Source organism: Pseudorca crassidens, chromosome 4, assembly GCF_039906515.1.
Source record: "Pseudorca crassidens isolate mPseCra1 chromosome 4, mPseCra1.hap1, whole genome shotgun sequence".
Classification (NCBI taxonomy): domain Eukaryota; kingdom Metazoa; phylum Chordata; class Mammalia; order Artiodactyla; family Delphinidae; genus Pseudorca; species Pseudorca crassidens.
The window spans coordinates 52,496,992-52,510,853 of NC_090299.1; the positions used below are offsets into that span (position 1 = coordinate 52,496,992).

General features: G+C 38.4%; 1 protein-coding gene across 5 annotated transcripts in view; it reads left to right on the forward strand.

Moving 5' to 3' along the window:
• The window catches only part of LOC137223615 (recombining binding protein suppressor of hairless), a 116,479-nt gene that overhangs the window by 37,598 nt on the left and 65,019 nt on the right, over nucleotides 1–13,862 (forward strand). For 2 of the 5 annotated variants that reach the window (XM_067735673.1, XM_067735672.1), the window contains exon 2: nucleotides 4,979–5,161. The exons of the other annotated variants lie outside the window; for them this stretch is intronic. In XM_067735673.1, coding sequence (XP_067591774.1) covers nucleotides 5,145–5,161 — 17 coding nt within the window. In that variant the 5' untranslated portion in view covers nucleotides 4,979–5,144. The remainder of the gene's footprint in view (nucleotides 1–4,978; nucleotides 5,162–13,862) is intronic. 5 annotated transcript variants of the gene reach the window in all.

Consider the following 13,862-nt stretch of genomic DNA (forward strand, 5'->3'; position numbering starts at 1 on the left):
GATACTGTTCTAAGGGATTTACATATATTAGATCCCTTGTCTCCTATTACATGAAATTTTTATCCCAATTTCTCAAAAGGAGAAACTAAGTTACCTAGTGATTAATTAACTTGCTCAGAGTTATATATTGGTAAGTTATGGATCTGGGATTCAAACCCAAGCCTATTCAGAGTCCATTCTTCTAACCACCAAGCTTTATTGCCGGCTGTGTGAAGTCACTGTGATAAATGCTGGCGATACATTTGAAATGGTTCTTGATCTTATGGAACTTAACATATTTATATTTATAAATATATTTATAATTTTCTATACTTCATATATATATATACACACACACACAACATGTAATGTGAGAAAACACCATTTATCTATCTATCTATCTTATCTATCTGGCTGTGCCAGGTTTTAGTCTCGGCACGTGGGATCTTCATTTCCACGTGTGAGATCTTTTAGTTGCGGCATGCAGGATCTAGTTCCCTGATCGGGGGTCGAACCCGGGCCCCTTGCATTGGGAGCGTGGAGTCTTAACCACTGGACCACCAGGGAAGTCCCAACACTATATATAGTTAACTAACCATGTTTATAATTAGAATATTACCATGTTATAAATGTCAACATTACTGACTTATTGCCATCATATGGATGTGCCATGATTTAATTATTCCTGTGTTGTTGGAAATTACCAGTCCTTGCTTGGTAATATTGCAGTGAGCCTTGGAATGCATTCATTATTGTCATTTCAGCTTTCTATGTGAGACTGTTTATAAAAGCATAGAAGTTTGAAGTTACTGGCATTTGTTTCTAATTACATTCCTGAAGCTTATGTTTTAGCAGCAGTGCTGATCTTATACCTTAATAATCATTGTGTATTATAAATTCAGTAGTCAGAAACAAAACAAACAAAATTCAGTAGTCAAAAAATGGTGTCCATGTTAAATCATCTTCTTTCAAAGTCTCTGTTGTCCTTGATATTGTTGCAGCATGTATAAGCCATTTCTAAATAATTTCTTCAAATCACTCGAATATTTGTGTGCCTAACATATTTTAGAGCACATGAGACAAGCACTCCATCACGAACGTTCTGTATTTAGCTGTCAGTTGTGTGTCCCAAATGGGGTTTATAACATTTTCACATGCTTAAGTCCTGAGTGCCAATTGTGTTCCAGGCTTTGGTGGTTAGATAATAGTTTTACAGAGATGAAAGACAAAAGCTACCCAATTTGGACACAACATAGTGAAGGAGGCCGTAACAACTGTCATGAAAATGTATTTCTGTCTCTTCCAAAAGAAGTGAAATGTTTTGTAGACAATTGCATAGAGTTTTTTTTTTGCATAGAGTTTTAATACACATTAATTTTGAAATTAAAGTTATGTAGTTGGGGGACTTCCCTGGTGGTACGGTGGTTAAGACTCCGCCTGCCAATGCAGGGGACACGGGTTCCAGACCTGGTCCGGGGAGATCCCACATGCTGCGGAGCAACTAAGCCCTTGCACCACAACTGATGAGCCTGTGCTCTAAAGTCCGCGAGCCACAACTACTGAGCCCAGGCACCACAACTACTACTGAAGCCCGCGTGCCTAGAGCCCATGCTCCACAATAAGAGAAGCCACCTCAATGAGAAGTCTGCAGACCACAACGAAGAGTAGCCCCTGCTCGCCGCAACTAGAGAAAGCCTGTGCACAGCAATGAAGACTCAACACAGCCAAACATAAGTAAATAAAAAATAAATATATTTATTAAAAAAAAGGTATGTAGTTGGGCATCAGAATTTCTCGTTTTTTTTTTCGGCCGCATTGGGTCTTTGTTGCTGCGTGTGGGCTTTCTCTAGTTGCAGCGAACAGGGGCTACCCTTCGTTTTGGCACTCGGGCTTCTCATTGCGGTGGCTTCTCTTGTGGCGGAGCACGGGCTCTAGGCACGGGGCTTCAGTAGTTGCAGCACGCGGGCTTCAGTAGTTGCAGTGTGTGGGCTTCAGTAGTTGTGGGTTGTGGGCTCTGGCGCTCAGGCTCAGTAGTTGTGGTGCACGGGTTTAGTTGCTCCACAGCATGTGGGATCTTCCCAGACCAGGGATCAAACCCACGTCCCCTGCATTGTGAGGCGGATTCTTAACCACTGCGCCACCAGGGAAGTCCCTGATGAAGATTCGTTAAATGACTATTTAATTTCTTCCTGTAACAGTTTTGAACCCTTAAATATGGTAATTCTGCAAAATTCTGTTTCAGCAATTTAAAAAATGGTTTCTTTGAGTCATCTAACTTGTTACCAAAAGCACTGGTATAGTAGTTCTGTTGATCGCTTCTGCAGGCAGTTTTGGAATGCAACGTGAGTGCTGGATTCTGTTCAAATTTGAAGTTACTTAGGAGTTTCCTGTCCTTAATTTGGGGAATTTTTCCAGTGCTTTTTGTTACTCTTATTTTAACATGGTTTGAAGCATTGTAGAGAGCTGACCATCTGCTTGCTCTCTCTCTCTTTTTTTTTTTTTAATTACTGATAATCTGACTGAATGGCCTCACCTCCCTCACCTAATAAATGGTTTGCTTTCCATGAGGCTAAGGACTGGTAACAGCAGTCCATGGGAAACATGGTAGTGCACCCTCTTAAGGAAAATAACTTCTATGCTTATTTTTGTTTTGTCAACTAAAATTTATATTGATAACTACCATGATTTACAAGTCAGTTTTAAAAGATCTTCAAGTGCATAACTTCATGAAAAAACTGGATCTCATTTGTAAGAATCAAATGAACTTTCTGATTTGAGTTATTAAATATGATTCTAAGCCTTCTTAGTGGCTTTAGTGAATGTGCATATTGTCTCTTGTTAAACCATAGCTAAAAAATCTGTTTATATACACTGACTACATTTTGAGTCAGCAGCATTTATAAAATTAGATTATTGTTAGATCAGCCAGGTTGAAAAATAAAACAAGTTTGGATTTGATTTCTTCTGATTGCTTCTGGGAGATAGATTGGCAAAGCAACTTGAGTGTGAGTTTTAGGGTTGGACATATGAGACAATATCTGACCAACCTCTTTCAGTCTCAGATGCATTATGTTGAACAGATTAATGCTTAAATGTCTATGAGCCTGAATCTCCTCACCTGTAAAAGGAGGCAACTAGTCAGTCTTATGAGTGGTAAATCAGGATGAAATAAAATACCATTAAGTCCCTAGCATGATTCTTGGCATATTGTCAACAAATGTTAGCCCCAATACCACCTCCTTCCTCCAGCAATATTTTACAACAATGTTGCATAGAACAAGTGTTGAAATTCCAGCTAGAGGGTCTAGATTGAAGGCCTAGTTCTTTTCTCATATTGCGTGTTTTCTTTGGTCAGTCACTTGACCACAGAGTGTCAGTTTTCTCCTCTGTAAAATGGCGTTATGAAAAATTAAATGAGATAATGAGTAAGTGTTACAGACCTAGGCTTTTATTCTTTCCTTTATTATCTAATGTATTTATATCCTGCCTTGTTTCCCAGTGATTAACATCATTCTTTATGTGCAAGGGAGGAACTGTACTTCAGGAACATTAACCTGATAGTCCAGAGTTTATTTGGAGGAACAGAGTGTAGGAAACATGGAGGAACAGAGTGTAGGAAACAATGTGTGTTTCCTCCCAGGAGGTTGTAACACATATAGAGCCTTTGAAAGGTTTTAAGCTGGAGGGGGAAGGGTCGGGGAGTTGCACTAAAGCGGTAAAATGATCAGTTTTAAAGATGGTTGTGGCTACAGTGATTTCATTGGACCAGGGCCCTTGTTTCTGTTCTTCATTAGTATTTTCCCAATTATGCCACTATTACCAGCTTTCTGAAGAGTGACCTACATTTTGTAGTCTGTATTCCCTACAACCTGCAATAAATCTAAATCTCAGGAATATGTAATTTTTCTGACAGTGGACCTGAAATGTTTTCATCAGTTGAATCTACCCTTTCAAACAGGAAATAATTTCTCTTTGTCTTTAGCACGTACTTTTTAGCTCTAGCTGGGAAACTTTGTTGTCTGCCATTCCTTGTCTATTAACCTTTGCACGAGCTGCCCCATAAACCCAGAGTATAACAAACCTCTCCCAGCTACTTTCTTTCCTTGGAAGCCCCTTTTATTGCTTGCTTTTATTAAAAGTTTCCTATCAGTCATCCTAAAGTAATGTTAACTGCTTTATGACATAAATGTATGTGTATTACTGATAATTTATCAGTTTTACTTCCTTTGTGTAGGTTGAGTATTCGTTCTTTCTTGTAACTATAGAGTGCCAAACTTGAAGCAGAAGTAGAATGAATTCTTAGATTTAAAATGTGATACATAGACTTCTTACTGTATCATTTAAGTAATGAAGTGTTTTTAATGTTTTTATGTAAGAAAGGTGGAGTGGGATGAGGAGGAAGGAGGAATCAGGTAACCTGTCAAGGCAATCACAGAGAAACACTAAAACCTGATAGTTAGCCATGGATCTGTTCATTTATCTGCATGCTCTTCATAGAAGTAAGCTTTAGAAACTGTAACTTTTTACAGTTTAATGACTTCCATGGAATTAAAATGATTCAGTAATATTAACACCAGAAGGGGCATTGTTTGAAGGAATCCCTGTTGTGTCTATTAATGAGTTCCCTTTTATGCAGGTGTGTGGGTGATTTCCAGCTCTCATTCAACACAGAATAGTTGGTCAGAGGTGAACCTGGCACCTACCAAGTATTCAGACCTGTCTTTTAGGTTATTTTCATTCCTTGAGAAGAAAACTGAAGAATCAGTTGGGGTAAAGAGATTTGTGGGCTTTGGATAGATCTCTATAAAGCAAGGGCTGTCACTCTGACCACTAAGCATGTACTCCTCCTCATTCACATCAGGGTCATATTAAAAATGTTACGTGGTAGTAGCAGTAGCTGCTTTGTTTTTCTTAGCCGTGGCAGCAATTAACACAGTGCACTCACTAGTGGCTTAACATACCAACACTTAAGTTCTTATTTTTTGTTTTTGTTTTTAAGTCATTGAAATTATGAAACTGTCATTCCAATGGAAGCATTATAGTTCTTCGGAACCATTATGATCTCAAAAGGAAAGGAGAATGATACAGATAAACTGGCTGAGGTGTTTTGAGGTGCATCGAAGTGTTCCAGCCTGTGGCTTACCTTAACATGTTCTTGAAGTACCATGGCATGGATTAAAAGGTATGCTTTAGAAATCTTCCAGCGGCCCCAAGGTCATGTGTAGAGTGAACACTCATGGTTCTATATTTAATTATTGCATATTTTAAGATATTTTAATATTTAGATTGCAGATGTGGTTATGGAGTTATGGCAAAAGTATTTTTTGTTGTAAAAAAACCATGTATCACAAGCTTGTTGAGTGATTCCCCACCCCCCTTTGAGATATGGTTATAGGAGACACTAGGGTAGATATTTTTGCTAGATTTTAATAGTAATGGGCTATAGTTTCTTTCACGAAATAGTTTAGTGATTATTCATATGTTAGTCTGTAATTATCTTTCTGGTTTACATCATAGACTAGTTTCTCTGTAGTGCTGTCATTTCATGGTAGCCTGAACAGGAAATAATTGGATACAGTTCTTCAGTTGGAGTATTAATTTGACCAAACGAAATAATTTTTACTTGGACCATTTATAGTTTGTGCTTGTTTTTGTCTTTTACAAAGAATTTTTACTGAGAGGAAAATGAGTAATTCTTTACTAATACTGTGATTGTTGTCTCTTCACCACCATATGTATACAGTTAATCTTTCATGTGTTTGTGGTATGTAGTCCCACTGTTACTTGTGGTTGCTAGTAGTGGTAATTCTAGGCTTCATATTACCCACTTAACCATCAAAAATCTTTAAAGTTTTTGTGTTCATAACATTTTATTTGAGTGATGTAGTCAAAACCATTTCTTAATTATTGGAAACCTTGGAAACCTAATTTTGTACTGTTTGCTTGCTACTGGATGTTTTCTTGGGGTAGTGGAAGTGAATCAGCCCAGGGAGAATGCTGAGTTCATAAAGTTACATCGGGTTCAAAATTCTTTATCTTTTAGGTAATGAAGGAAAACATGTTGGGAAGATAGATGTTTAAATCATGGATATATAAGTGTAATAGAAATACTTTGGTGCAGCCTGTAATTTTCATCAGTCTACCTTATGTTAAGATCCTCTTGACATGTCAGCAGTTAAATTATTAATGGAATTTAGTTATTAAACCTAAGACAAAACTGCTTTATATTGAATTCTGGTCTATAATGACAGTGAATCAAGTTTCAAGGTGAAGTCAGCTGCCTGTTAACCAAGTTCAACCAGGTATTTTATGTCCAATACAACAGTGTCTACTCTCCAAAAAGATGGTTTCTTTGGTTGGAGACGGTATTTGATACATTGTTTACAAAATATATTTCTCCATAATATTTGCTACTTCAACTTAAAAAAAAAAATCTCTTTTTAGGGTAGTACTTGGGCATCTGTTTGTTTTGTTTTAATGCCACAGAGGATTCTTGATGCACAGCCAGATTTGGGAACTCCTTTCTCTTTGGAAGAGTTTGTAGCTTGGTGGTTAAGAGCTTAGATTCTGCGGCCAGCTGATCTGTGTTTCAAATCTGGCACTACTTCTTTTGTTTTGACAGGTTGAAAGAATGATCTGGAAAAAAAATAAACTTGTGTATTAAAAATATAATACCGTAATTATATATTGCATTATATGTGTGTGTTTATATGTATATATACACACACATATATATAAATAAATTCCATACACATTTAGTGTAGGATTGAGCATGCAAGAAGCCAGTGTTAGATTAACAGTGATGATTATTTTTATTTTTTAATTTATTTTATTTTATTTATTTTTGGCTGCGTTAGGTCTTTGTTGCTGCCTGCGGGCTTTCTCTAGTTGCGGCGAGTGACTTCGTTGTGGTGCACGAGCTTCTCATTGCAGTGGCTTCTCTTGTTGCAGAGCACGGGCTCTAGGCGCGTGGGCTTCAGTAGTTGTGGCTTGTGGGCTCTAGAGCACAGGCTCAGTAGTTGTGGCACACGGGCTTAGTTGCTCCGCAGCATGTGGGATCTTCCTGGACCAGGGCTCGAACCCATGTCCCTCACATTGGCAGGTGGATTCCCAACCACTGCGCCACCAGGGAAGCCTGATGATGATTATTAAATGCCAGATCAGGAACCTCTTTTCTGCGGGGTGAGATGCTATTACATTATTTATTTTCTTGAATCTTATACTTTCTTCTATGATCTTCCTAGAGTTAAATAAACAATCACTCTTTGACTAATGTTTTCAATTGTTTGAGCTTTTTTCTCATCAGTGAAAGAAGGTGGCCACTGGAGACTGGTAATTTATCTCTGGTCCTCATATCCTGCTAGGTCGATTTGTGTGTCCTTTAAAGCTGTGTTTTTCAAATTGCAGGTTTCAGCCCATTCACTAGTGGGTCAAGAACTCGATTTAGTTGGTTAAGAACTCGATTTAGTGGGGGTTATGATCAGCATTAAGACATGTATTGTAATAGAAAATAAAATCAGTGCAGTGAATGTAGAAAAGAGCATTTTTTAAAAAAACTTGTTTCATTTTTTTAAAAAAGCTGAAATAAACAAGATATATGCACATTTATGTGTATGTTGCTTGGATCGTTTTGGTTCCACTCAGTGTATGCCTCCCATAGTCACAGATGTCCCTGAGATGTGGTATTAGGTTTATATTGTTTTTCCTTGCTGAGAAAAAGCGACCAGGATAGGTTCCAGTCTGTGGCTTCTAATGGTATGCCATATTCTCTATATCATCTTCAAGGATCTTCCTACCATGCTTTGCGTTACAGGAGAATATCTAAGGAACAGGGAGAAAAGGGGAACATAATAGCAGCAGCTGATGAGTGGCATTAACTAAGGATATTTTATCAAGTAGAGTAATCTAGTTAACTGCCCCTTGGCATGCATTCTGTTAATGTGTTAATCAACTCATAGATCAGTGGTTTTCAAACTGCCAGTGGTAGCCCATTCTGGAGTCAATTCAATAAGTTGCTATCCTCCCCTACTCCCCCCCACCCTGCAAATTATATGAAGCAGAAAAAAACAGGATAGGAAATGCCATGAATGGATCATATGGTATAGTTCTGTAAAACTCTTGTTTTGAGGGTATGTATGTGTACTGTATTGCAGACCTAAGTTCTGTTAATGATCATCTGGGAAACTGTATGGCACTCAGTCTTATAAATCCATATTGCCAAACTGACCTCAGCCAGAGAAGACTTCAGATATCTAAAACAGGATTGTTAGCTCAGTAGTTTTCTCTCTGACAGTAGGAAACAGTTAGCTATGAAACCTTGTTTTTTGTTGTGTTATTTGGGGTGTGTGTATGTGTGTGTGTTTTCTTGCTTGCTTGCCCTCGTAAATATTTAAAGGCTCATAGGTAAGAAATTTATAATATTTCCTAGTTGTGAAGGAATTTACTTTCTTTGCATTGATGAAAATGACCCATGCAATTAAAAAGTACCAAAAAACTGATGATACATACTAAAATCCACCCACTTCATTTTCCCATTCCTTGTATCTTAGGACTTTTTCATATACCAGGTACTTTTTTACTTCAGAAGGTAAATATAAAAGTTTAATGTTGCCAAAAAAATTAACCTTAAATTAGATACGTCACAAATATTTAAGGTAGTCAAATGTTAGAACTTCTGTTTTTGTGAGGATTTTGATAATATTTAAAATTTTATTTTTCTTGGATTAGTGCCTCTGCCTATTCCAGTATCCTCATAACAGCAGATATTTGCTTTACAGATATATTGAAGATGATCACAGAGTTTCTGGTGAATATTTTTTAAAAAGTAAAGCTTCAGAGTAGTACAGTATCAGCATATTCATGTTTTAAGATTGTGTTTGAAATACAGTTTCCTCCTTCCTAGAAAACAATACGAGAATGAAGATTTCTGGTAAATTGTTTCACAACAATGGAATTTGTACATTAGTTTTCTACACTCGGGAGTTGAACAATGGATAAAAATCTTTGCCAAAATAAGAGGCCAAAAGATAATAAGTACAATTCATGTTTCTCTGCAAGTTCTTGGAAATTGAGTCAAAAACATATATGTTCCTGCTCTGAATTGGGTATGATGTATTAAACCTAGAAATTATCTTTTGGAATTACAGAAGATAGGTAAAGAAATCCCACCTCCCTTCCGCCCCGTGGGTTAACTGCCTTCACGTTGGTGGCTTGTCTTTGCGTCAGTGCGTAAAGACATACTGTTGCTAGTGATGCGGGCAGGGAACAAGAACCTGTGGATTCAGAGAATGGGAGAGTTGAATCCCTTTTTTCTATTACTGTTTCCCCAAGTGTCCCCCCACCCCCACCCCAACCTGGTCTTCTTCCAGACTGTCCAACCTTTTCTCCTCTTATCAGTAGCATTGCTTAGCTTTTCATCATTATTTCAGTCATATTTACTTCCAGCGTCATCACTTTCTGCCTCATGCTGCTTATCCTGTTGAGTGCAAGGTTTCATGTTGTCACTTTGTGGCATTTGTTTGTGCACAACTGTGTTCCTTTTACTTTGGTTATCATAACGCACAAGAGCAGCTTGTCATCTTTTTCTTTCAAAGATTTTTCCTCCTAAAGCATAGTTTTTTTTTATTTTAAAAAATATTTATTGATTTATTTGGCTGTGCCGGGTCTTAGTTGTGGTAGGCAGGATCTTAGTTGTTGCAAGTGGGATCTTTTGTTAGTTGCAGCATGCGGGATCTTTAGTTGCGGCACATGGGATCTAGTTCCCTGACCAGGGATTGAACCTGGGCCCCCTGCACTGGGAGCACGGAGTCTTAGCCACTGGACCACCAGGGAAGTCCCTGAAGTGTAGTTTAGGAAGAAACTAAACTACCTTCTAGTTTAATTGGCCAAGAACTGAGAGAACTGACCGGAGGCAGCACCCCAACCGCAGGTCTAGGATTAGAAGAAAGAGCATGTTATAAATTACTGGGTCAGCTGTTAGATATCGCTCCAGTATACTTTTGGTTACTGAAAACAAGTCAAAAACACTCTCTAAGAATGAAGGTTAGATTCTTTGAGAGTATTTAAAAAGATGTTTTCGGGCTTACTTGGTGGCGCATGGTTGAGAGTCCGCCTGACGATGCAGGGGACACGGGTTCGTGCCCTGGTCCAGGAAGATCCCACATGCTGCAGAGAGGCTGGGTCCGTGAGCCATGGCCGCTGAGCCTGCGCGTCCGGAGCCTGTGCTCTGCAACGGGAGAGGCCACAACAGTGAGAGCCCCGCGTACCCGCGTACCACAGAAAAACAATAAAAAAATTGCCTGCGTGAAATTGCTGAAGACTTACACCTGGTGTATGTAAGTTTTCCTAGCAATTAGTTTTAGACTCAACAAAATTACATGAAAGAACATAAACTTCTAAGGACCTCTTTTCGGCTGTATTGTTTGTAGCCCCATTTAGATCTTGATACCACTTCCTAATAGAATCTGCCAACAACATGGATTATCACTTTTTTGAAGTGTCAGCATACCACATTAAACTACATTGCTGTTGTAGTGCGAGTAACAGTAATTACCTATAGCATGGTGTCTTTGCAGGGCATTCTTTATGGGAAAAGTAGACAGTTTCATTAGGGTGAGGAAATTAATCATTGTTTTAACTCTTTGGACTTGGTAAAATAGTTAATTCCTTTTTCTCTTATAAAATTTGTGAAGTTAGTATGAACTCGTTTGGTGGACCATTTATAATTTTTTCCTCCACTGTAGAAAATAACTTAGACATTTCAGATCAGTTTGTTCATAATCATTTGTTAATTCAAAATAGTTGGTCTAAATAATATTATAGTTTAAGAGCTACGATTTCATGACTGTTTTGTTATCCTTTTAGCAAGATGACTTGCTATTATTATGGTTCATTCGCTTAGTGAGCACACACTGTGTACAGAATTGCATTTGAAAACTTAATATTTTATGCAGTTGAGTCAATTTTAATTATGAACAATACATGCTTATAGTGTTGGGCATATTTCTCTAATGTACACTAATGCCATTAAAACAAATTTGTCCAGCATAAAAGTTACAGCCTAAAAAAATCCCCTGTGCATCTTCAGTTTATTATGGAAACAGGTTGGCATTTTCTTCGTTACTGGGATACTTATAATTCTTTAAAGGCTCTAGATTTGACTAATTCCTAGAGCTGTTAACACAGTCAGATTTTCCTGGTTTATTTAAATGTGGCATCGTTCCGTTTTCCCTAGTTGGATTACTACAGCGTTTCATCCTTGAGAATCAGCAGTTCTGGTTTGCTGAGAAATAGTTTACAAGTTAAGAAGTGATTTTTCTGAAACATTTAAATAAATTTTCATATGATAGGTGGTTTGTTTAATGGATAAAAGCAAATAGAAGTTAAAATTGGGGAAAAAACAATTATTTTGCGAAGGCAAAGTAAAGTGGTTTAAAGACTAGGCTATGGCTTCCTTATATATTTATATGTAATCTTCAATCCTAGTATGGTCAGTGTGTAATCAGAAACAGAGGAAAGTCCTACCTTGTGACTTTAAGCTTCAGTTTTCCCTTCTAAGTTTGAAATAATGCCTATCAGAATTGTTAATGAGAGTTAAATGAGAGCATATATAAGTGGATATATTCTGTTTGTTTTTATGTGCTTGTCTGTTTTACTGCATGAGGCCAGTTTAGGATGCTATGGATATAAAAGTTGTAATAAGAGCTTCATCTAACCTTATGGAATCAGGGAGTGGAGATATAGAAGATAATTTGGGAATGCAGCTGATAGCATTTGTCAGTGAATTGCTTGTGATGGAAGGCAAGAATGAGGGGAAGAGGTCAATAATACTAGTACTGTAGAGAAGAGAGACCATAGTGTCTTTAGGGAACATGCATGTGTAGAAGTTGGTTAGAAAGGAATGTTAAGAATTAGCTGCTGCAATGGAGCAACTCATCTTTTTTTTTTTTTTTTTTTTCCCCCCGGTACGCGGGCCTCTCACTGTTGTGTGGCCCCTCCCGTTGCGGAACACAGGCTCCGGACGCGCAGGCTCAGTGGTCATGGCTCACGGGCCCAGCCGCTCCGCGGCATGTGGGATCTTCCTGGACCGGGGCACGAACCCGTGTCCCCTGCATCGGCAGGCGGACTCTCAATCACTGCGCTACCAGGGAAGCCTGAGCAGCTCATCTTTAAAGAAAAACTGTGCCCTCATATTTTCTAGTTAGACAGCTGATGTTAGGGGCAGTTGACTAGCCAGTTAACTAGTAAATTTGTAACACAACAGCTTTACATAATTTGAACTCATAGCACAGCAAAATACCAAGTAAATATATAGCATGAATGGCCCAAACTGTGACAGTTAAGTCTACACCTGCTAAGAGTATAGACTTGTTTTCCTCATTGCTGCTATCAAATCCCAAGGCTTTTGCCTCCTGTTCTAGTGTTTTACTACTATAATTTACTCATGGTCTATACTTTTAATCACTTTATGGTGATTCTCAATTCAGAATCTTTCTTTTGCCTGTGCCGAGCCAAGGATCCTCAGATGGTTGTTGAAGTATTAGGCTGCCTATTGTACCACCCAAGGCAAAGCAGTTTGCTGCCAGATTTTGTACCATCAACCTCCGTGCCCGTGTTGTGTATTCCCCTTGCAGAGCCCCATGGCCCCTCCTTGTGAGGCTTGCCTGAGCAGATGCTAGCTGCTGGGCCTGCCTTTTTGGTCCTAGCAGTGTATGAAAGCACGACAGGTTAATGGCTCAGATAAGGTTTGGCAGAAAAGCCATTCTTTAAGCTTTGAATTGTGGTTAAGACCACTTCTTCAGAGTGGTTTTTGGCTTTACCACAAAAATTAGGTTTGATCGTTATAACATGACGTGATAACAGAAAGTTAAGTTACGGTTCAAAAGAAATGTATTGTTTTGGGTATAAACACTCAAGCAGAAAGGCATTTCCTTATTCATGCAGTGGTGTTATAAAAAACGTTCTGGAAATCTTTTCTTCCCTATTCTGAATATACGAATTTTGACCACCTTATTATTTTTGTTTATTGAATAGTCTCCCTTCACTGTCCTATTTTGCATGTTTTAAAATGATAATTGCCATCTTTTATTTTTTTCCCTTAGGGACAGGCTTCTTTGAAAAGGTTTAACTCCTTGTAAACCTGAATCGTAGTCTTTCCTTTATGAATTAGACCTTATTTTGGTTACACATCCATAAATGTTCTGGTCTGTGTTATTTAAAAGGGAAATAGGGGCTTCCCTGGTGGCGCAGTGGCTGAGAGTCCGCCTGCCGATGCAGGGGACACGGGTTCGTGCCCCAGTCCGGAAGGATCCCACATGCCGCGGAGCGGCTGGGCCCGTGAGCCATGGCCGCTGAGCCTGCGCGTCCGGAGCCTGTGCTGTGCAACGGGAGCGGCCACAACGGTGAGAGGCCTGCGTACAGCAAAAAAAATTATAATAAAAGGCAGATGCACTGCAGAATTCAAATATTTTAGAATACCAAACTGTATCCTAGAGGTTTGGCTATTTAAGAAATTGGCCAAAAAATGGTTTGATAGAGATTGGGCTGGTACTGTCTTTATAATTTTTAGAAAATTGAATTTTCTACGTATTCTTGGTCCTTTTCAACTCAGAAAAAAAAATGTACTTTGTGAAATTATGATTGATAGGGTAGACACTAGCACATGAACAATATAACATATTGTCTTTGTGCAGGGAATACGAAAGAGTAATCATCAGAAATTTGACCTACAGATATGCGTGAACATGTGTGTCTGTTTATGCAATAGCTAAGGTATGCTCCCACAGCAGATGTCTTTAGACTGCCTCAATTATATGCATTTATAGCTTTAGAAAATATTTTTTCACTTTCTAGTAATCAAAGAAAAAATTATCCTTTACAATTAT